Here is a 21,196-nt window from a genome sequence, read left to right on the forward strand (position 1 = left end):
AAGAGTTTTAACACAGTAATGGTACAATCACTGACAGTAATCTTTACTGAGAATCATTTTCACTGTACAAGCAGATATAAATATGTAACCATCAAACTTTGAGCATACAGTTAGTGTTCGATAACTAAATGACTAATATGCCAAAGCTGCGCTCATGGGTTTCAATGGAAAAAAAAGGCTTTAACCACTACATTATTTCTTTTTAAAAATTAGGAACAACACAAATAAACAGGAGGAAAAAGTAGAAATCCATGTCATTGCATCTGCCTGACTATAGTACAAAACAACCCAGGCTGCAGTAACACTTGGCTAGAGGACATGCAGAAGAAATTTTCCAGACTGAAGCCAAATTTCTTTTACTTTCCCAATCTGGACCTCTGATGATGTTTGTGCTTTAATGGGAAAATGCTGCCTCCTGGTGGTTCTTCATCTTTTACATTAGAGCCCGTCAAATGCTAATCTGTCTCTGGTTTCTCCACATGCAGATTACTTAGCTGAAGCTTACTGCTGCTGTGTCCAGCCTGTTGTCACTTTTACAAAATGGTTCTTAAAATTAGCAGTTTTGTTTGACATGTTTTTTCACAGGTGTTATTCAACTATCAACAGACATTTGGATGCATTTCTGAGATATATAAAAATGTAAATGCCGTGGTTTACCTGTTGCCCATCCATCACTGCAGTCCCAGGCCTCTCTGAAACCATCACTTGGGCATAGTGTGTTTGTGTGCATTTGTGTGTGTGTGTGTGTGTTTGTGTGTGTGTCCAGTCCTGACGTTACTGCAGCCCCAGCTTCTTATTTCCAGGCTTGAAAGGCATTGGGAGGGCTTGGTCAAGGCTTCAGGTGGGTATGAAGTGGGGAAAGGAGGGCAGGAGTGCAATCACTGGTCCAAAGGGAAGTGGGGGATGGGGTCAGTCACAAGGCTTCATACAGACGGGTCAAAGGTCAGGAGTATATACAGAGTGGGTGGGGGAGTCTTTACTGCCGACTCTTCAGGGAATCCACCAACCTGAAAGGACAGAGAGCAAATATAATTCAGCCTTGGTAAACACAGAGAACAGATAACATGTTGTGCAATGTGTATGACTGATGAACTAACAGTGAAGAGAATGAGTAATCTAATGGAATTAACTTTTATGAGCCCTCCACATGATCATTTGCTGTTGTTAAAATGGCTGGTGAGCTCACTGCTAACCAGGCGTCTCTGTATGAAAATAATAATCATGCTTTTCCAACAGGATGTTGTGCTATTCCTACTCAGACCCTTAATTTACTCTTATAATAATTTACTCTTATTTCTAATATAGCATGTTTGGTAAAGCCTACCATTCCATTGCCTCGTCCAGGCCTGTGCCCTTTGTGGCCGAGGTCTTGAAGATCTGCCATTTTCTGTCCTTGAGGGCGGGAAGGCCCAGAGCGTTCGCCACCTCAGTGGGTGTCATTGCCTGATCCATGTCCTGTTTGTTAGCAAATACCACCAGGATGGCTTTCTTCAGCTCCTCCTCCTGGATGGAAGAAGCACAGTCCCAAAATTAGATCATGAAGAGAGGAAATTTTGAAATCTAATTTACAAAATGTCAGATAGTAAATGCAGTAATTTGCATCTTATAAGCAATTAAGTGTTCAAATTTAAATACCAGAGCATTTATAAGTCTGAATTTGTAATTTCTAGAAAGTCATTTCATGTGTAATGCAATTTCAAAAACCAAAAATAAGCCTGAGTTTTTCATCTTGAATTCTGATGTCTGGATTTTCGTCAATCCAATTTAAGTTTTAGTTCAGAAATGAATCTGAAACAAAAACCCACAAAGAAGGAAACAAAAAGAAAAGTTCAAATCAGGTTTCTCAAATTGAACAACTTGAAATTACTACTATGAGTTTAAAAGGGGAATAAAATCCACATCCTCTCTGACAAATTTAAATACTACTAATTAAATGCTATACATTTGAATACAAAGTAGTGGTTAAATGTCACAAATGGATATGGTATCATGCTCCATGTATCTATGTAACCATAGCCTTAAAAAACTATTATCAATTTAAATGGAAATTTAACTTTTTTTAAATATCTTGTCAAATACCAGTGTTCAACAAACACATAATGTGACCTCATGGTAGCATTAGAGGAGAAGTCATAATAGCTGTTGAAATATTTCACTCAGAACCGAAGTGCTGGACATCAGCAGAGCTCTGCCACTAACACCATGGTTCTGGCTTGTAATGAAGGTTCCTCACATCTGGCTTGGAGCAGTGTATTTAGGTTGTAGTTGAAAATGTATCCTCTTACCTCCAACATGGCCACCAGCTCAGACTTGGAGATGCCCATCCTGTCGCGGTCGTTGCTGTCAACCACGTAGATGACTGCATCTGTGTTTGAGTAATAACACCGCCAGTAGGGTCTGTGAATCAGAGCGAAGAGCAGAAAAGTTGCGAGACAGAAAAGAGGGTGGAGAAGCAGACAAGGTTCATCAAAGAGTGGGTGAGCAGTGGTTATACAACCATGGAGACAGAAGGTAAAACGTTAAAATTTATCTGTTTAAATCCAATCTGCAAGGTGGTGACAGAGCACCACATGCACTCACTTCCACTTATTCACACCTGGGAGCTCCGCAGCACAGATACCATCTGCCACCTCCACCTACCTGATGCTTGTCTGTCCTCCCAGATCCCACACCTGGAACTTCAGGTTCTTATATGTGACTGTCTCCACGTTGAAGCCGATTGCTGTGTTGAGAGAAAGCCAAATGCAGTGAAGGCAAAGAACGTGATCCTGATTGTCATCACTGTCTTATCTGGATGAATAGTGGGATTTTTCTGCTGAGTGGTGCAATTATGATAAACACTGCAATACATGCAGACACAGCTTTTTTTCTTGATTCAATTTCTATTCTGAAGCTATGAAATGTGCAGAAGACTGGGAGAAAAATAATATGAAATTCAGGTTTTTCCAAAAATTAAATAAAAAGGAAGAACTGACAAAATGCTGGAAGCTACGGTCCAAGTTCCTAGATACAGCTCAGAGACACATCAGATGACGAGTCTTCTGAAGTCTTTCTCTCCGAAACTATATTAATCATTGAGAAATTGACAACATACTTTGCCATTTTTTCAACAAATTATGAATCAAGGTTCATTTTCATTAAACAATTTACAATCTACACTGTTCTGTCTTTACTGTAAATATGTTAATCAGTCTTAATCCACAAAGATCTGCAAATGAGCAACACTGACAACAAACAGCAGGACACCCTGCAGCCACCTCTGTTCACTATAATCAAATCTGTTGAATTAGAGCCAGTGGAACTTGTTTTTTCCCACCGGCATTGCAACACTTGTGTGTCAGACAGGAATGTCGACCAGCCTAGTTGCATGTGTTTGCCAAATTTGTGACAGCATTTGCCTGCAGGCTTATTGGTCCATGCTCTAATATCTACATACACAGCTTGTTAAAAATAGTACTACTGATAAACTGAGTTTTGCTGATTCACAAATATTTAAATAAAGAAATAAAGAAAAGTAGGACATACTGGGGATTGTGGTGACCACCTCTCCAACCTGTAGCCGGTACAGAATGGTTGTTTTTCCTGCGCCGTCCAAACCAAGGATCAAAATCCTCATTTCCCTGGTGCCAAAAAGGCCCGAGAAGAGACTAGAGAAGAAACCACCTGGAGAAAGACACACAGGGCAAACAAAATTTTAGTACTGAGAATAATCGCTTTTATTTAGTAGATGAAAAAAAAAAAAAAAAAAACACTTTAGATCATTCATCAACTAATGCAGCAAACATTTGCTGGTTCCATGTTAATTATGAACTGAATATTTTGGGTTTATCAGGCGTAGCACATCACTTCTGTGATGCCTCTGAATACATCACTGGCTGTGATTGCCAATGATGTATTCAGAGGCATTTTTAATCATTTTGAGCTATCATAAACAGAAACAATGACGAATAAAGAAAACATACGCATAAAAGTTATTCAAAAGCTAATTGCTAATTATTCACTGTCAGTATCACTCAGGTGGTTGAACAAGTTAGCCGAAGTTAGCTTAGCTACAGTAACCATGTCATGGTGGAATTAGCCGAAAACCGCAAGTTGTCGTGTTTTCTTAGTTACGTCCTGGATACCAATATGTCAGTAAACAAACTAAACTGAACTGAACAGCTTGGAAGGAAAGCAAATAGGACATGTCTACACCAAAACAGCATGGACGAGAAACATACGGCATTCACTGTAAATAGCTAACGTTAGCTAGCCTGCTGGTAACAGTCGCACTGCGCTGTCGAGCGAAGCAGACAGATATGTCCGCATCTAATTACTCATAAGATAATAGGTTACAGGTACAAATAGGACAGATACATATTTTATCGACCAGTAATTAAAATACTCACCCATTTCGATAAAGCTAGGCTCCTTATTTCAGCAGAGCAGTGGCAGGTTGGACAGAAACCTTCTTCCGTGTGGCTGACGTGTCGCTGAACGATGTCACCAACTCTCGCTTGGATTTTGTTTCGCAACATTCGTCACATGCAAAACAGCATTTAACTATTAAATGAACTGTTATGGACCAATACCACAAGTTTAAAATATTATCAACAATACATTCGACACATTAATTGTCTTTGAGATTTTATACATATGATTTATAGGCGCATTGTTTTATCAAAACATCAATATTTATATCGAAAATGCGGCTTGTACACAAAAAAGGTTCATCCAATCCGGACGCTGAGATGCAGGGGTACATTCAAGACACCAAAACGACTTGGTGTTCTCAAATGTTCAACATCTATTCTTAGCGAAGGGAATGTAACAGCAGTTGGTGTATTGCTTTGAATGCAGCTCATATTAGACGAAGGAGTTGCCTTTTCTCAACAGCATCAAATTTTTTGATCAGCTCAGACTAGAAAGATTTTAAAGAATTTAAATAAAGCTGCTCTGCTAAATGTTAATTTGATGCCAAGTGCAGCCTTTCGGAACAGTTTGGAATAACTTCACAATGCGGGAATTGTTCTGAGCTGTGATTATCCACGGATGGACCTGGTGACAATCGGCTGAGACATCATTTACAATCCGCGGTGAGACTGACGAGGCGGGACCGCAGACGGGATGGTGGAGCGGTCGGACCGAGCACCTCTGCTGGACTGGGAGGAGGTTCCGTCCGCGGAGAAGCCCGGCGGTGCGGCACCGGCGGCATCTCACGCGAAGGACCGACTGTCGAGCCCCTCCAACAGCCGTGCCTTATCGGGATGCTCCGCGCCGGGGTTTGGGTGGAGCAGCGGTCCGGGGGGTCCCACTCCTAGCAAGTCTGTCTCCAGCTCAGACGGCTGCAGCACCCCGCCCGCGACCTCTAGCACCCCGGCGGGCACGGCGGAGGGGCTGCGTACCGACAAGGAGGAGCATCTGTCGGATTCAGGACCGAGGGAGGTGTCGCTGGAAGACACGATGGTGAAATGGGAGGAAAAGGACCAGATTGTGTCGGTTTTTGTGGTTACATTCAATACCAGATCAGGTGGGGCATACAATATGCAATGGAATTATCAATGCCAGATTAAATAAACACAACATGTCTAAAGGAAAAATAGAAAGAATAATGTTTATAGACAGGAAAAGGGGGAAAACAGATGAAGCCTGCCTCGTCTAATACAGCCGATTGAGATCATTCTGCCTGACGCCCAGAATGATCAGCGCATGTTTATACCAAGTCTGCAGACCCTTCTCCTACAGGTGTGGCTTTTTCTGACCTGGCTATAAGTTTGGAGACATCATTAAAAGCCATGTCATCGTCTGCAGCCTATCTACAGCTCAGACATGTCAAAACGGATGAGTTCTGTGATGGAAATCAATCAGCTACTGGTTTTCTGCAGAGCAGGCTTATACATTTTTAATGAGGGGCATTTTGAAGACAGGGTGAGCCCCCTGTGAAACAGCAGCCAATCAGTATACTTACAATTTAAGAATCACAGGATTTAATGTTTCAAAATGTGAGAGGAAACCTGACTTGATAGCAGCACAGGAGATGCCCTGCAGGGTGGAGCTGGGAGCCTCACGGTTTTGCAAAATGTCAGACTGACATGAGACCAGGTGAACAGGGTGATGAACAGGTTACAGTGATGCTTTTTAAAAAAAATATTTGTTCAGTTAAAGGGTAATATAAGGTCATAAATACACCACTTACACCATGTCACACAGTCTGTTTTGGGGCTTCGAGGGAAAGGCACCAATTTGAAGAAAACAAATAAGACTCCAGGTAGATTAGTCTACCTGATACATCACATATGAAAGCAAATCATCCTGTCTGTCTGTACAGAAAATACCTTTGATCAGTACTTAGCACTGCACGATACTTAAAGCACAATACTTAAAGTCAATAACAGCTGTCAAATGGGCAGTAGAGCATCTTTGGTGTTCAGCTGCAGGTGGCTTACGGTGTCAGTGGATGATGATACCGACCTGTAGCCTTAATTTAATGAGCAATATATTTCTTCAGAAAGTCCACTGGCTGCAACATGTGGCTAATGATTAGTTTGAAAGCTGCTCTGTCTGAGTCACCTTCTCCCTTTCCCTGCTCCTATCAGACCGTATTTGCTCAGCTGCTGCTCAAGCGTCACAGCTCAGCCGACACATAATGAATTCCCAAGAATCCAGTCGGGCTGTGTCACTGTTGTTTCATGTACATGGAATGGCAATAATATATTTACAGTCTGTTCCTGTATCAGTGTTTGTCTGCTTGTTATTATCTCTGTTTTTTTGTGTGTGTGGGTGTCATAGGAAACATGCTGGAGTGGTGTCTGCCCAAAGACATGGACCTGGAGGGAGTGGAGTTCAAAGCCATCGCCAGCGGCTCCCACCGAGTCTCCACAGACTTCATGTAAGTGCATGTGTGTGTGTGTGTGTGTGCATAGAACCAAGTGGAGGAAGCTAATAGTGAGTATTAGGATGCAGCCTCATGTCTCCCTCCTGGCAGGACAGAGCGACACATAGTGTTGCCTGGCAAAATTAAAAAAAAAAAAAAAAAAAAAAAAGAAAAGGCACAGCCATCTGGCAGCGTCTTTGCTTTTCTTGACTCATGGCTTCGTCTGTCTCCCTCTCATCCTTCTCTCCTGCATCTACAGCTACTTCCGGAAGGGCTGCTACTTTGGCCTGGCCTGCTTTGCCAACATGGCGGTGGAGAGCACGGTGGAGAGGGGGGCGAGGATGAAGTCGGTAGGGATCCTGTCTCCTTCCTACACCCTGCTCTATCGCTACATGAGCTTCCTGGAGCACCAGGTCAGGTAAGAGCAACTGGTTTGTTCAGCAGAGAAGTCTGCTTATGTGCACAGGTGCTCCGTGCATTTTCCCCCCTGTGCTGAACAGAGATGCTAAAAAAAACTGAAAATTCAGCTATTTCAGTGTCAGGGCTTTTTGTCTCTTACTAGTCCAGTTCCTCTTCTCCTGTCCCTCAACTCAAAAAGACAACTTTCACACTTTCTCTCTCTGAAAACCCTGATTTCCTCCAGCAACACTTCACCTCCATTATCTTTTGACCCTGATTAATACTTTCTCTGGTGCGGACAGGCCTGTGTACTTCAGTGTTACATCTGAAGTTCTGTCACACTTCCTCCTCAGCAGCCCTTTGAACACAGCCCTCTCTATATTCAGTCCCTCTTTCTCTCCCCTTTCCCTGGTCCTCTTCACTTCCCCCTCCACAGTTCCCACTCTCTGGCATCTCCTGGCCTCCAGTCATGCAGCGGTCATGCTCCTTTACTCATCATTCCCCACGTAGCTTGCTCCAGATTCCCCATCTGCTGACTGCTATGGCAGTCGTCTGCTTCTTATATAAAGGGCTTTTTGTTGGTCATGAGGTGATTAAGATATTAAGGAATTTATGGATCCCGTTCCCCCTTTTTCTCTCTTTCTCTCCGTCCCTCCCTTTCTGATTTCAAGCCTGTTATTTGTCTCTTGGCACTTGCAGCTCATGCAGGAACTCATTGGTTTTACAGAGAAATGCTAATTATGCTAACAAGGGTAGAAATGATAAAGGGAGATGTGTCTAGGTGTCTGATTTGAATTATGTCCTGCAGGATGCACTGTCAGGATATTTTATAAACATATGGTTTAGAGATGTGAGATGTCACCTTAGGCTCTTCAAAACTGTGATGGCAAGTATCACTATATTTTCACATTTTATAGGCTAAACAAATAACAGTTAGTTGCACCCCTGACTTGATTAATTTAGCTGAATATAAGTAACAAATCCTTTGTAGCCATAGTCTGAGTGTAGCAGCGTTTGGGCAGCTCTTTTTCCTCTGTACTTTGGTGGCATCATTTTTCTCAGACTAACATCCAGGCCACTGCATATGGATGAAAGTTTAATTCAGTCCAGTCTGTTGTTGCTGAATGATGGTTTCCAAGCCGCAGACATATTCATTTGTATCACAAAGGGCTGCAGCTGATCATTTGTTTCACAAAACACTGTCTGCATTAATTAGTAACTGTTCACCACATGCATACCTCATTTTTCTTCTCTGTTTTAAAACCTAAATGGACCCTGTAACTGCAGCTTGTTGATGTTTGTATTGTGTGTATAATACACGTAGCACTTTCTGCTCATTGTTTTTATCCCCATTCTTTCATGTTATTGTGCCTTTTGATATCTTTGGATGTTATTTTTGTCCCCCGCCCCAGGCTCCAGCTCCAGTCCCCAGGCCACTACTCTCCTCTAGAGGCCTTCTATGAGGACAAGAGAGCGCTCCTGCCCCCCAGTGGAGATGGTGTTGTTACTGCATGTCCAGTCAACGCCTGGGGAGCTGCAATCAACCACAGCATGCACCCGGAGATGAAGGTGGGAGGGAAATTTTCCATCTCGATTTCAGCTATGCCAGCTGGTGTCTCTGACTGAAGTGTGTCTTACTCTATATTACTCAGTAACTTTGTGTGTCTGTGTGTGTGTGAATACCTGTGGACCAGATCACCCACCCTGCAGGCTGTATGTCCCAGTTCATCCGCTTCTTTGGGGAGCAGATCATGGTCCTGTGGAAACTGGCTCTCCTCCGCAGACGCATCCTCATCTTCTCCCCTCCTCCCGTGGGTGTGGTCTGCTACAGGGGTGAGAAACATGGAAAGAAATCGTTTGACATTTTGGGAATTAGGCGCATTTGCTTTCTTACCTAGAGTGAGATGAGAACATTGATACCGCTCTCATATCTACCTGTTCAGTATGAAGGTGGAGCCAGAGCACTCTTAGCTTAGCTTAGCACAGAGACTGGAAGCAGGTGGAAACAGCTAGCCTGGCTCTGTCCAAGCGGAGTGAAGTTAATGCAAACTGTTCCCAACTTTTGTTGATTACTCACAAACCTTCTGTACAAAGGCAGTGTCAGAACAGACTGTGTCACTACACCCTCTGATGCTTTATTAGGACAATACTGGACTGCAGCAAGTAGGACTGTGTATTGCTATGAGAACAACAAGTAGATTCCTTGGTTTTTAAATCTCTGAGACACTGAATGATGTAAATTTGAATAACAACTTGATAAATGGAGGTGTTCTAAAACTCCTGACAGCGTAGCGTACATGCAGTTCCCTCTCCAGCTGTATCAGTGTTTGACAGCCCACACGTCAAACACACATTCACATCCCGTGTTCCTCTCTTTCTCTCCCACACTCGTGCATCATTTTTCTTATTTGGCCCTCCACCCCCTCTCAGTGTACTGCTGCTGTTGCCTGGCAAACATCTCCATCCCCGGGGTCAGCGTGGCTGTGCCTGAGTTCCACCCCTTCTTCTATGTCAATGTGGCTGACATCAGCGCCCTGGAGAACGAGCTCTCCTATGTAGCGTGTAAGTGGATGCTAGAAGCAGGCTTAAGGTTTTGTGAACAGACCCACTGACAAAGGACTGTTTGCTTTAACATACATCTTTCGTAGGTGTGACTAGTATCACACAGAATTTTAGAGATCCTGTGTGTGTTTGTACGTTTAGGTACTACTGAGAAGATCTTTGAGGAGAAGAAGGATCTCTACGATGTGTATGTAGACAATCAGAATGTAAAAACCTACAGAGACGGCCTGAAGCCTCTGCTCCGCCTCAGTACCGCAGACCGGGAGAAGTATCGCAAACTCACAGAGCAGAGGTAGGTACAACAACAGGTCCACTGCTTAAAGTTCACTCTGATTATCAAGCTAAGAAAATAGGTTAAGACTGTTGATATTCTATATTTGTATTAAATCCCATAAAAGCCAAGAATCACAGTACAACAACCTCAAGTATACATTATATGTCATGTATGTCTGGTAGGTTTTCATAGGAACCGGTAGAATTAAACTGTGTGTCTGCGTGTGTGTGTGTGTGTGTGTGTGTGTGTGTAGGCAAATGTTGCTGTACTCCCAGGAGGAGAATGGAGACTGTGTGTCCAGTGAAGAGGATCTCTTTATTCTGTAAGTACAACATGATTCATTGAACCAGGCAGTGGAGTGGTAACTACTGAGAAAGCACTTGAAATAACTTCTTTTTATGACAGTCATCGCTGTGACAATTTGGAAACTTAAAATTAATTCAAAGAGGTAATGAGCCCGACAGAATCCCCAGACCTCTCTCCCTCTCTCTCTCTCTCTCCCTCCCATCAGTCGTCCCACAGAGTGCAGATTTGATTTGTGCTGATTCGTGCTGACTCACCTGCTTTCCCACTCCAAACTTTTGCAGGTTTTTCCTGGAGCAGAACAACCGAATTTTCCAGACCCTGAGCGAAGTGGCAGGGAGCCCCGATCCCACTTTGACGCAGGAGAGTGTGAGAGCCATGGGTCTGGATCCGCATGGAGACAGGCTCTTTCTGCTCCACCTGCTGGAGATTTATGGCTACGACACCCTGCTGGTGTCAGAGCAGCTCTGCTGCAGCTGAGACTCAACAGACGGTTAGTTTTTCTGCTTGTCATCACTGCTGGTTTTAAAAGGGAGTTGATTTGCCTTGAGCCGACTCTGTGTGCCGCACTGCTGGCTTCTTGGGAGTCTTCAGGACCGTTTGAGCCTCCAGAAATTTCTCTGGTTTAACTTCTTCGTTGTACTTCTCCCCATCCTTCTTTTGATCACCGTGGTTCTGCTCCCTCACAACCTGATGGGCAAGAGCAACAATAACAGTCAGCTCCAGTGAGTAATGTGATCAGTCCTGCTCGATAAAGCGTCACAGAGATAAACTCACCGCTGAGATGGATTTCTCACTCCACAGCAGGATTAATTCTTCTCGAGGAATGTACAGTACTGGGGACATTAAGTTGAACGGCAGAGCAGAAGACGTCTTCTGAGATCAAATTAGGGGTTTGGAGATTTTCAGCAAACAAAACGTGTACTGATGATTAATGTATGAAAGTGAAAGAGAGGTAGCTTTTCTGTAAATAATCCCAATTCTCTCCTTTGTGTACAGTGTGTCAGCGTATGTGTGATACGGGGTCCGACTCTCTGCCAGTGTTGCTTATCCTTTGATCAAGTGCTGGATTTTAAACATCCCATTATAAGCCTCTATATCCAAATCAGGGCCTCCTTTCTTGAAATGTGTCAATACAAGCAGGTCTAACCGCCTTTGTCTTCTAGAGCCATGTCTGTAACCACTGCTGTTAAAGTGGGAAACGACCAGTTGATGGATTTGGCCCATTCAGTATTTCCATTTAATGTCAAAACTGAAGATATTGTTTGTTGGTTTGTTTTTGCCTATGCTGAAACCAAATCAGATTTTCAAAGGATGTCCAACAGGCAAAGACATGTAGAAACAAATGGCTTGTATGTTTTCTGATTGTCAGCTGGACCTGTATTTCAAAATAAGCTGTTACACAAATAGTCTGAACACTATTTAAAATTTTATGCTTTTGTCAAAGGTCCAATTATCTTATCAGATTTGCTGTCAAGAGAAAGAAAGACAGCGAGTTGACTCACGTCTTTAGTAGATTTTCTCATTTTTAACTGCAGAAGGAAAGGGCACAAGTCTGTACCTATAAAATATCATTTCAGTTTCTCCCACAGAAAAACAGGAAGGTATCTTAACATGTGATGTTGTTACATGAGGCAACATGTCACTTAAAAGAAACAAGATCACGATCAAGTTTCTTTGTTTTTGCGAGATGAAGTGAGAAACTTAAAGCGGCTATAATCCATGTTTTATCAAATGACAATGTGAAAACAATGTGACAGTGTGAAAGGCGTCAGCTGTGGTGACGAGCCTACAGAGAACTGTCGTCTGAATCTGGAGCTGGTTTCAGCTCAATGCTTAGCTCGGCCCGCTCGGTTGTTCAGCTTCTAGCTGTTCAACATTTTTCACCAGTTACCTGCTAACTTCACGTCTGCTGTTTAGTGCTGTATAGGTGCCTCACATTCTAAATACAACAATGCTGGGAATGTAGTCGATGAGAACAGTGAGACTGAGCCATAGAGTAAACATCCCGTAAACCCACGACTAGAGAAGAAGCTAAAAAGCTCCACAGAGCATCAGAGATTTGTGATAATTCTCTGCGGGTTTGTCAGAAACAGCAGCTCCTTTCACATTACAGGTGGTCATTTGATTTATGTCAGTATAAAAAAAAAAAAAAAAAATTATTAATGCAGCTTCAAGAACAACAAGATAGTTTGTATTAGGGTACATCCCAAGTCATTTTCCGTTTTACAGTGATCATTTTAATCCGTTTATTTTTTTTTATTTATTCTTTTTACTTAGTGTGTTTATGTTGTTTAGCTGTAATGTTTTCTGAGTGTAAATATTCTACTGCTGTAATTATGTGTGAAGAAATGGGATCAGTTGAATGTGTTTTATAAGACAGTTATGATCCCGCTGAGCCTCTGTGTGTCACTGGAATCCTCATGCAGTCATGCGTTCAGCTGTCCACTGTAAGACAACACCTTTAAGCATCTTTTCCTGCCACATCACACGGCACCTTAGACAACCTGTACAGAGCAAACATCCTGGTAGCTGAAGGGATAGTCTGACTCATGTTAAAACACTATCACTTTATTTATTTTACTGTAAACCATTTCAGAAATAAAGTGCACAGCCACTTGTAAAAGAAAACACAGGTCTCAGTTCTGATTTTCATTTCTAGATTTCATTCATTTAAAATACGTAGCTCAAAGCTATTGTCTTAAACATCAGTGAATCAGTGAAACGCTCAGGAGTGGTTTTCCTTGTTGCCATTGATGCTAAATTCCTCACCACTAGAGACACTTCCATCACTGACGTTACCGTTAAAGCCACATCTGGAGCCACTGGCGGTGACGTCAGAGCCAGCCAGCATGCACGCTGGGATCCTGCCTGTCACAGCAACTTTCAGAGCAGCCAGCCAGCACTGTTTCAGGTCCAGACCATCACAGGAGAAAGTGTGGGTGGTTTTGGACTGACCTAAAAAGAAACAAGGCTGACCCTGCAGCTCCTGAGGGGAATCCTCCACAGTGCAGCCCAGCAGGGGTATGACAGACAGGTGCTTCACATCCTGGATTTGCAGGGTAGTGGGGTGGGGGGGGGGGGGGGGGGGGGGGGGGGGAGTGAAAGGGAGAGGAGGAGGATGCAAAGACTGAAGCAGTGCTGAAGTATGTGGAAATACTACACTTGTCTTTTTTGTTCTTTAATCTCTCACCTACAACATCAGTATATGTAGCAAGACACTGAGAGGTAATGCTACACTAAACAAAGCCTAAAAGAATGTACTGTACTGATGAGCTGGTGACAACTAAATCATGAGGATTTCAAAGAATATTCTGGTTGTCTGTGGACATTTTTGTAAAATACAATGATTTCACTCTATTTCATTCAAAAAAAACTGTAGCTACGTTGCTGCCCTTCTTCTGTGGCCCTCAATCTGTTTGTGCAGTTGTTTGCACAACAGCTCCTCACAATTTTAGTAGAGCTTCCCTTTTTTTGTGAGTGCAGGATGCCAGATGCTGACTGTTTTTTTTTTCTTTGCATGTTTGCCAGTCAGGGGGGAGGGACTGTGGCAACATCTGTGCACAACAACATCACATGCGTACCCTCTAAAGACACGCTATCATCCAAAGTATGTGGCAAAATTAAATGAAATGGTAGGTTTACAAAATACATTCAACAATAATATATGAGACATTTTTTAATCACAGGGATCCCTACCTGTGGAAGAGCATACAGGCAGAGAACTGGAGGCTCGGTCCTTGTGACAACAGACCACACTCGTTGCCAGGTCTTGGGATTGTCGCCATACTGCAGGAAGCCACTCATTACACTGTCACTGGACACTGGAGATGCCTCAGACTGAGAGACAGCACAAGAAAAGAGAATGTTAGACTTACATTCTTGTTATGATGCATTTTATGATCCTAAAAGGAGACTTCACAAATTCTCTGCAGAACATACGGTACCACACCTACTAATGTCAGCTTTACATAAAAGAAAAAGGGTGTTTAGTTGGTTTTATCCACTCTGTTGCATCGGAGACAGATTATCCTGACTGCATTTAGTGTAAGTAAATTACAAATGTGTATTAATTATGAAAGTTTGACAAACAGGAAAAAAATCTACAAGTTTATAAGGAGCACACATAGCTAAACCTTTGTTATAATCTTTAAACTTTAAGAAAAAAAAAAAAGGCATACCTCCAGCATTCTTCTCTTCTTGCCCTCCACCCTGTCTCCTCTCCGATCAGTCAGGATGGAGTAACAGGTTTTACACACTTTGTTTAGCTTGTTGCCGTCGTACTCTAGAGCCACTTTGTTGTCTGAACACTTCCAGCACACGACCTGGAGAGCAGAGAAAACACCACTGCTGAATTGTTCTCTGGTAAAATGAGCTGATGTGTTGCGTTTACAGTACAAATGTGTTGTTCACTCACACATCCACAGGCTCGGCAGTGATGTCTTCTTCTCGTGAGAGCGTTGAAAGGCTCTTGGCACGTCATACACACGGTCACCTCGTTGTCCCTGATCCAGCGAGGGGCGCGTCGGCCAAGTTCCTTCGCCTGTAAAAGATACACTTGTCACAACCAGGATGTTTCATAGTGTTACAGCATTTTATGAACAGATTATCAATATACACAACCTCATTCTGATCATATTTTTCATTGAACTCACTGGTTCTTCTATGTTCAGCTCCTTAGAAGCCAATTTGAAGGTTTCATTTTTCTTCTGAAACACATCAATGGCTTCCTGAATCACCTGGATACAGGACAAAAGAGACTGTATTTACAAAAAAAAGACACACACACACACAATATTTAATGTGAAGCACCAAACGATAAATAAAACTACCCTGGTACCTTTATCCACTCATCTCTGTCTTGTTCAGAGCTTAAAAAAAAAGAAGAAACAAAATAATTACATTTAAAGTGGAAATCAGATTGATGGACTGAATGTTCACTTTGATTAAGTGGTTATATTCACAGAGGCAACAGTAATTTAACAAGAAAATCAGCTAAACACGCTTTACAGCTAGAATGGACTCAGATTGTTGAACTGCATCACCACATACATATAAACACAAAACTGTGGAATACACATCATTTAAGCCTCATAATTTTAGAAAAGTCTTCTAGAAGAGTTCCTGGATGTGAACCTGCATCAGCACCAAAACCATGGTTCTGGGTCTAACATTCCAAATTTCACAGAAATCTATTATGGGTTTGTTTTTTTTTATATGGTCCAACAAGGAACATAAATATAAAGGGATAAAAATTCACACCTGACAGTAGGAAACATAAAGCCCACATGTACTGCACACACACAAACACACCTTGCCTGCAGCTCAAGGGTCCTCTCCTTTCCTGAGACCTGAAAGGTGTATGGGTGGTCTTCATTGGTGGTCTTCTGCACCTGCATGTCGTCCACTCCAATCCTGCACCGAACAGTAAAACGCTGCCCAACTAGGCTGAACTTCGGAGTGCAGCACAGCAGAAAGTTGTTGAACTGTGGAGCAAATAAAATAAAATTCACAAGGTTCACTTTACAAGCTGTCATCCATACTGCATTCATAATTTATGATGCCCTTAGCTAAGCTGACTTTAAAGATCACAGATCATCGTCTCAACAGAAAAACCCAAAGAGGAAGTGTGTCGCCACTGGTTCTAACCAGGAACAGGTGTCTCTCCATTGCGGATGTGTTCCTGGCAGCAAGCTTGAGCAGGCGACCTTCTCTGAGAAATTCATTGGTCGGATTGACCACTTCCTCCTCTCCAACCATCTCGTAGATCTCCAGCAGCCGCTTCAGGCTCTCCTACAAGGCAAAGAAAGATGGTGATCAAACACTGAAACTATGTATGTATGGACACAATCACAGTAGTTCCCATACTTTACAATTCAAAACAGAAAAAAACGGACAAGATGTCAGAGTAGTTGAAAACCATGTTCTTAGGATCACTTTGGCCACATAATTCAATTTATGTGCTGTGTAAAGGTGATTAAGTCTCACTTAGAACAATGGTTAATGACGTGGCATGTTACAGTAACGTACAGCTTTGTGGATGGCGCTGTTTGAGTGGGTGGCTGCCATGGAAATAGTCTGCAAGGACTCTGGGGGAGGAGACAAAGGAAGGGTTCCACACTGATGAAAACAGACATGATGAGCTTTCAGGGACAGACGGGCACTTTATGAGACACACTGGAGGTGCACATGATGAAGAGATCACTAGACTGAGATAAAGACACTGGTACAGTATGCTTACTGTGAGCAAGCTCATAGTCTGGGTTATCCTCAGGCAGTTTCTTCAGATAATCCCTCAGCAGCATTTCGTAACGTGGAACCCTCTGCACCGGTTCCAACATGTGGTGTTGCAGGGTCAGGCTGCCGCACACCTCCTGACTCTAAAACAGGACAACACATACATGACACCCTGTTCACACCTCACCCCACCTATTACCTGCTGAAAATGTCTCACCTCTATGTCCTGGAGGATGCTTCTGAAGGCAGAGGAGCGCTCAGTCCAGGTCCTCACCAGCTCCACGGCCTGGTCAAAGTTCCTGACGTAGTCGGCGTACATCCTCAGGAAGGGTGCGTGTTGCAGCAGGACATTACCCAGGCCTGGCTTCTCACACCTACATGTGGCAGGAGTGGGAAGGTAAAAGGTCTGACAGATAATGTTACCGCTCTCCTGAATGTTGTCCGTCTTTGTGATATGAACACCCACCAGTGGCTGATGCAGTTTTCCAGGTCAGGCAACAGGAACTGGCTGTGGAAGGAGTAGATGGAGGAAATATTGGAGAAAATATTTCTTATCACCTCTGGAGGAAATGAGCCTCGACCTGCCTCTTCTGTTAGACGTGAGCAGAACACCTGTGGGTGGGAGTCAGACGCAGGACATGCTCGTTAGTTTTACAGTCATCGATCTTCTACACAAGAAATGTTCTGTCAAGAACATTAAATCTCTGGCACTGCAGGGAGAAATTCAACTGCCTGAAGAAACAAATACTACTTCATTTTATTATAGACCTATTATTATAGACACTGACCTGGTCTAGCAGGTGGAGGCGAGCTACATAGGCCCTCTCTGTCTGCAGGAGTTCATTGGCTATCTTATACAATTTCTGCTCCTTGTTCTCTTCCTCTTTTGGCTCGCTTCCCCCTCTCTCCTTCCTCTCATGCTCCGCATTTTGTTCACCTATAGACTCCTCGTGAATCCTCCCAGCTTCTGTCGTAGCCTCAGTCCACTGGCAGGAAAACTTGGAGCCATATCCAATGGGTTTTCTGTCTTGTTCCACTTTGTCATTTATTCCCTTACCATTTACTACTGGCCAATCTTTCGCCTGCACTGTGCCATTAATGTGTCCTGGGGAATGCTGTTTGACACTGTTTGATAGATGGGCTTCATGTGTGGTATAAGTGACTCTATGGTTAGCTGGTGCTTTGATGGCGATGGCAGGCCCATTGCAGTTGGGTGATTGCAGCGGTTTCAGTGGAGAGCGTTCAACTTTGTCTGTGGTAATCCTGCAGAAATAAAGTGTAGTCATGATTGAAAATTCAAGTAATGTTCAGAAATAGCTGGATTCGATATGCTATACATGCTATGGGAAGGTACTGAGGTGATAGAGGCAAAGAAATAATCCAAAGTAAATGTCCCACCCGCTCTCATCCAAGCAAACGATCAAGTCAGGCACACTCAAAGATTTCCCTGTCCTCTTCTCTTGTCCTTCCATCTTGCCGCTTGGGATTCTGTGCAGCCCTAGCCAGGATCTAGAGTTCTTGGCGGGGCTGTAGCTCCCCACTCTCCCCTGAACAGGGCTGGGGGTCCGCAGTTTTCCTGTAAGTGGGCTATGGTTTCTTGGGAACAAATTAACAGGGCTGTGCCCTCCTTCCCTCAATGGGCTACAGTTCTGAATGCTCCTTTTGCCTGGACTCGGAGATCCTAAAACTGGACTGCTGGTTAGATTTGAAATCCCCTGAGCGTGTCTGACAGGGCTGATATGTGATCCAGACACTCCATTTAAAAAAAAGCTCCCTCCTCCTCTAACAGGACTTGGGGAGTTTTGGCAATTCTGTGCTGGGCTGACACAAAAAACAGAAAGTCCATGACTTCTGTTAGGACTCTGGTCTTCCTCTGTGTTGTTAACTCCTTGGGGTTTCAATCTTCCTGTAGTGGGACTGTAGGCCTGATCTTGTCCTGCCCTCACAGGGCTCTGGAGGTAAGCAGGTTTAGGAGGTACTGCAAGAGATAAACAGCGTGGTCAGCTAATTTGTGGTAATAGTTTAATATCGTGCAGGTACGGTTTTGACCAAAAACACACACACACAGTGAAGATGAGCTGTGATCCCAAAGAGTAAGACAGGGTTATTTACACTAGTTAACAGAGTTAGAATGGGTAGTATTTATTGTTCAGGTTATGTAGGCTGCTGGATTTGAGCCTACCTTGTGGTTTCAAAGGAGATCTTTTAGCCGGGCTTGTTTCGTTGCCTTCCTTGGAATTTGGTTCAGATCCACAGACCCTGTCACAAGCCTGGCCACAGCTGTACGAGCCACACACTCCACTGCTCACTACTAAAACAAACACACTGTTACTTGAACCATATATACATTTTACCCCTGTACTGCATGGCTTTGTTTTCTATTCACAGTTCCTCTTTCACTCTTTAGGCTTTATCACAGTTATACTGGGTGAAATATTTAAACATTAAATGTCAATTCACTGTACACATTTCCCAACACTGGGATCTTGAATTTAGTGGTCCTGAACTTTGAACAAAGCTTGACCACAGACCTAGCATCTGTAAGAATGGACCCTCGGATGGTGTGTGTTGTGTTGATGACCCATTTAGCTGATTCCTGAGAAACCACGCACTATATTTCTTACATTTTAATCATTTTGAGGGTATGATTCAGAGGTCATGTCCCTCCTAAACCTCCAACTCACAAAAAATCTGTTCCATTCATATGGAAAGAGTCATGACCATGTTTTACTGTTGCTCAACCCTTGGTAACTCTTTTCCATCACAACATATCACACAGGCTACCTTCACTACAATATGTAGCTATTTTACTAAATTTAGAATTAGAAAAATATAAGAATAAAACAAACCCTTCACGCATGTGTGCGAGATCACACTCAACGCACTAAATTTGATTTTTTATTAATGCTGTAGGTGAGGATTCATTTTCGTCCATAAACCCGACCCCAGCTTATTCTGATGTTAAACAATAGTACACACACTACACAAATCACAGTATTTATTCCTCTTTTATTACTCTCAGTAATCTGTGCACTGACCGTATGACTGACATCCTACTTACAGCTTTAAAATTGTATAACCGCTCGTCTTCTTACCTGTAGTTCATTTCCAAACTTATGTAAGCTTATCCGTTACTTGTACAAGAAAGCATAGCGTTCCAGTTCACTCCTGGCTTTGCTGAAATGTGGCAGATTTGTTGGTCATGTGGAGAGGGCTAAAGCCTACTTTCTCAATAGCATAAAACTTCTGCTTTCTCACTTCTGTTTTTTCTTTGTAGAGTCTAGCCTTTGCCAGGCTTACAAGTTATATATCAGCACCTGAGAGACAACATTCAACACTTGCTCTTAGAAACGCACAACACAACACTGACACAATGTCGGTGTTATTTTCATCTTATAAATTAACACTTTGTCTTTAAAAGTCACTTTCAGTTTCTGTCAGTGCAGTTACTGCAAGAGGCCTCGTACCAAACCAAAGAATAATTTGCATCATATTGGTCAGAGTGATGGATGGTACTGTTGATTCCTGCATCTAACAGTACCATTGGAGCAAGCATGCATCTCTCTAATCTAAACAGATAGTTCTGCCTCAGTGGGGGAACAGAAAGGCTTTGTGTGTGTCTGTGCATGTGTGTGTGTGTGTGTGTGTGTGTGTGTGTGTGTGTGTGTGTGTGTGTGTGTGTGTGTGTGTGTGTGTGTGTGTGAGGGATTGACAAATGCCGGTCTCAAGACACACAGGCCAAGTCCAGGCTGAATCAGGGGAAAGAGATTTCACTGCAATAATCCAACAAGTTAAGAGGCTAACAGGGCGCCAACTGTGCTCAACAAAATTCAGATATATGCAAACACACACACACACCAAGTGCAGTTCATACAAAGGAATTATACTCACAAGCTGACAAGGGAATTCAGCTAAAATAGCATTTACTGATGTAAGCCAATAATAACAAGGAGTGTTAATGCCCTCACCTGCTGCCCTGTTCACCCTCTCACAGGGCAGTTTGAGTCAAAAACCCTCAGCTATGACTTCAGAGGGCATATGCTTATTCTCACTGAATGTTTCTAAAATCAAGTCTTCCATCACTTTTTTAAACTGGGTGAAAATAACCATTAAGTTATAGCAACACCGTTCAAAGAATGTTCAAGAAAAAATGAACACTACAACCTTCATGAGGGCACATTTCCTGTTATATGAAACTGCAATAGTTAAATAAAAATTTAAATAAAAAATAAAAATTTCTCGGACTATTTACTGTGACCAGTAAAACTGCAACTGGGGTGAGTACCTCATAATATAATGACCACTGGTGACATTTATAAGATTTAATGGGAAATTATATGCATAGACTTACTAAACTCTTATTCTAATTTTGTATAATTATTTAAAGTTAACGCCGTAGTGCTTCAGTGGTTAGTAGGTTAATATACACCAACCCAAAATGAGATGCAGGCTATCTAAAGTGATGTAACATTATGGTAAATAAGCGACTTAACGTCTGAAAGATGGGTGGGATATTTTGTATTTTTAGTTTATATATTTACTTCTTAAAAAGCCTGAAAAATAGATTA

General features: G+C 42.7%; 3 protein-coding genes across 4 annotated transcripts in view; 1 reads left to right on the top strand and 2 right to left on the bottom strand.

Annotated features, from left to right (window-relative positions):
* Nucleotides 1–22: 22 nt before the first annotated feature.
* Nucleotides 23–4,497, bottom strand: arl1 (ADP-ribosylation factor-like 1). Its single transcript, XM_041029871.1, has 6 exons — nt 4,389–4,497; nt 3,526–3,663; nt 2,641–2,722; nt 2,286–2,397; nt 1,325–1,503; nt 23–1,007 (listed from the first exon to the last, which is right to left on the bottom strand). The coding sequence occupies exons 1-6, from the start codon at nt 4,390–4,392 to the stop codon at nt 977–979; spliced, it is 546 nt and encodes a 181-aa protein (XP_040885805.1). The 5' UTR covers nt 4,393–4,497; the 3' UTR covers nt 23–976.
* A 412-nt stretch (nt 4,498–4,909) lies between these two features.
* On the top strand, nt 4,910–12,563 carry LOC121176543 (DENN domain-containing protein 11-like). Its single transcript, XM_041030628.1, has 9 exons — nt 4,910–5,509; nt 6,769–6,868; nt 7,113–7,271; nt 8,665–8,821; nt 8,947–9,085; nt 9,683–9,814; nt 9,956–10,106; nt 10,342–10,410; nt 10,676–12,563. Exons 1-9 carry the CDS (start codon nt 5,107–5,109, stop codon nt 10,869–10,871), a joined length of 1,506 nt encoding a protein of 501 aa, XP_040886562.1. The 5' UTR covers nt 4,910–5,106; the 3' UTR covers nt 10,872–12,563.
* A 378-nt stretch (nt 12,564–12,941) lies between these two features.
* LOC121176542 (FYVE, RhoGEF and PH domain-containing protein 4-like) overlaps nt 12,942–21,196 on the bottom strand; it is an 8,513-nt gene continuing 258 nt past the window's right edge. The window contains exons 2-16 of one of the 2 annotated variants that reach the window (XM_041030627.1): nt 18,811–18,936; nt 18,027–18,606; nt 17,417–17,891; nt 17,095–17,240; nt 16,846–17,002; nt 16,633–16,771; nt 16,422–16,480; nt 16,041–16,184; nt 15,705–15,877; nt 15,232–15,262; nt 15,047–15,130; nt 14,809–14,934; nt 14,573–14,716; nt 14,091–14,231; nt 12,942–13,440 (exon numbers count right to left, since the gene is read on the bottom strand). In XM_041030627.1, the coding sequence (XP_040886561.1) occupies nt 13,120–13,440; nt 14,091–14,231; nt 14,573–14,716; nt 14,809–14,934; nt 15,047–15,130; nt 15,232–15,262; nt 15,705–15,877; nt 16,041–16,184; nt 16,422–16,480; nt 16,633–16,771; nt 16,846–17,002; nt 17,095–17,240; nt 17,417–17,891; nt 18,027–18,606; nt 18,811–18,936 (2,846 nt within the window). In that variant the 3' untranslated portion in view covers nt 12,942–13,119. Of the gene's footprint in view, nt 13,441–14,090; nt 14,232–14,572; nt 14,717–14,808; nt 14,935–15,046; nt 15,131–15,231; nt 15,263–15,704; nt 15,878–16,040; nt 16,185–16,421; nt 16,481–16,632; nt 16,772–16,845; nt 17,003–17,094; nt 17,241–17,416; nt 17,892–18,026; nt 18,607–18,810; nt 18,940–21,196 lie in introns of both variants that reach the window. The other variant, XM_041030626.1, reaches the window with a different exon arrangement.

The sequence above is a fragment of the Toxotes jaculatrix genome, chromosome 22, assembly GCF_017976425.1.
Source record: "Toxotes jaculatrix isolate fToxJac2 chromosome 22, fToxJac2.pri, whole genome shotgun sequence".
Classification (NCBI taxonomy): domain Eukaryota; kingdom Metazoa; phylum Chordata; class Actinopteri; family Toxotidae; genus Toxotes; species Toxotes jaculatrix.

What these genes read in the sequence shown, in the direction of transcription:
- arl1 (XM_041029871.1), bottom strand. An exon ending in GGTGGTCACCACAATCCCCA is followed by an intron (nt 2,723 to 3,525) that starts GTATGTCCTACT and finishes CTCTCAACACAG; the next exon opens with CAATCGGCTTCAACGTGGAG. An exon ending in CTGGACGAGGCAATGGAATG is followed by an intron (nt 1,008 to 1,324) that starts GTAGGCTTTACC and finishes CTGTCCTTTCAG; the next exon opens with GTTGGTGGATTCCCTGAAGA.
- LOC121176543 (XM_041030628.1), top strand. Translation starts at nt 5,107, where the DNA reads ATGGTGGAGCGGTCGGACCGAGCACCTCTGCTGGACTGGGAGGAGGTT. An exon ending in GCATGCACCCGGAGATGAAG is followed by an intron (nt 8,822 to 8,946) that starts GTGGGAGGGAAA and finishes CCTGTGGACCAG; the next exon opens with ATCACCCACCCTGCAGGCTG. An exon ending in GGGTGTGGTCTGCTACAGGG is followed by an intron (nt 9,086 to 9,682) that starts GTGAGAAACATG and finishes ACCCCCTCTCAG; the next exon opens with TGTACTGCTGCTGTTGCCTG.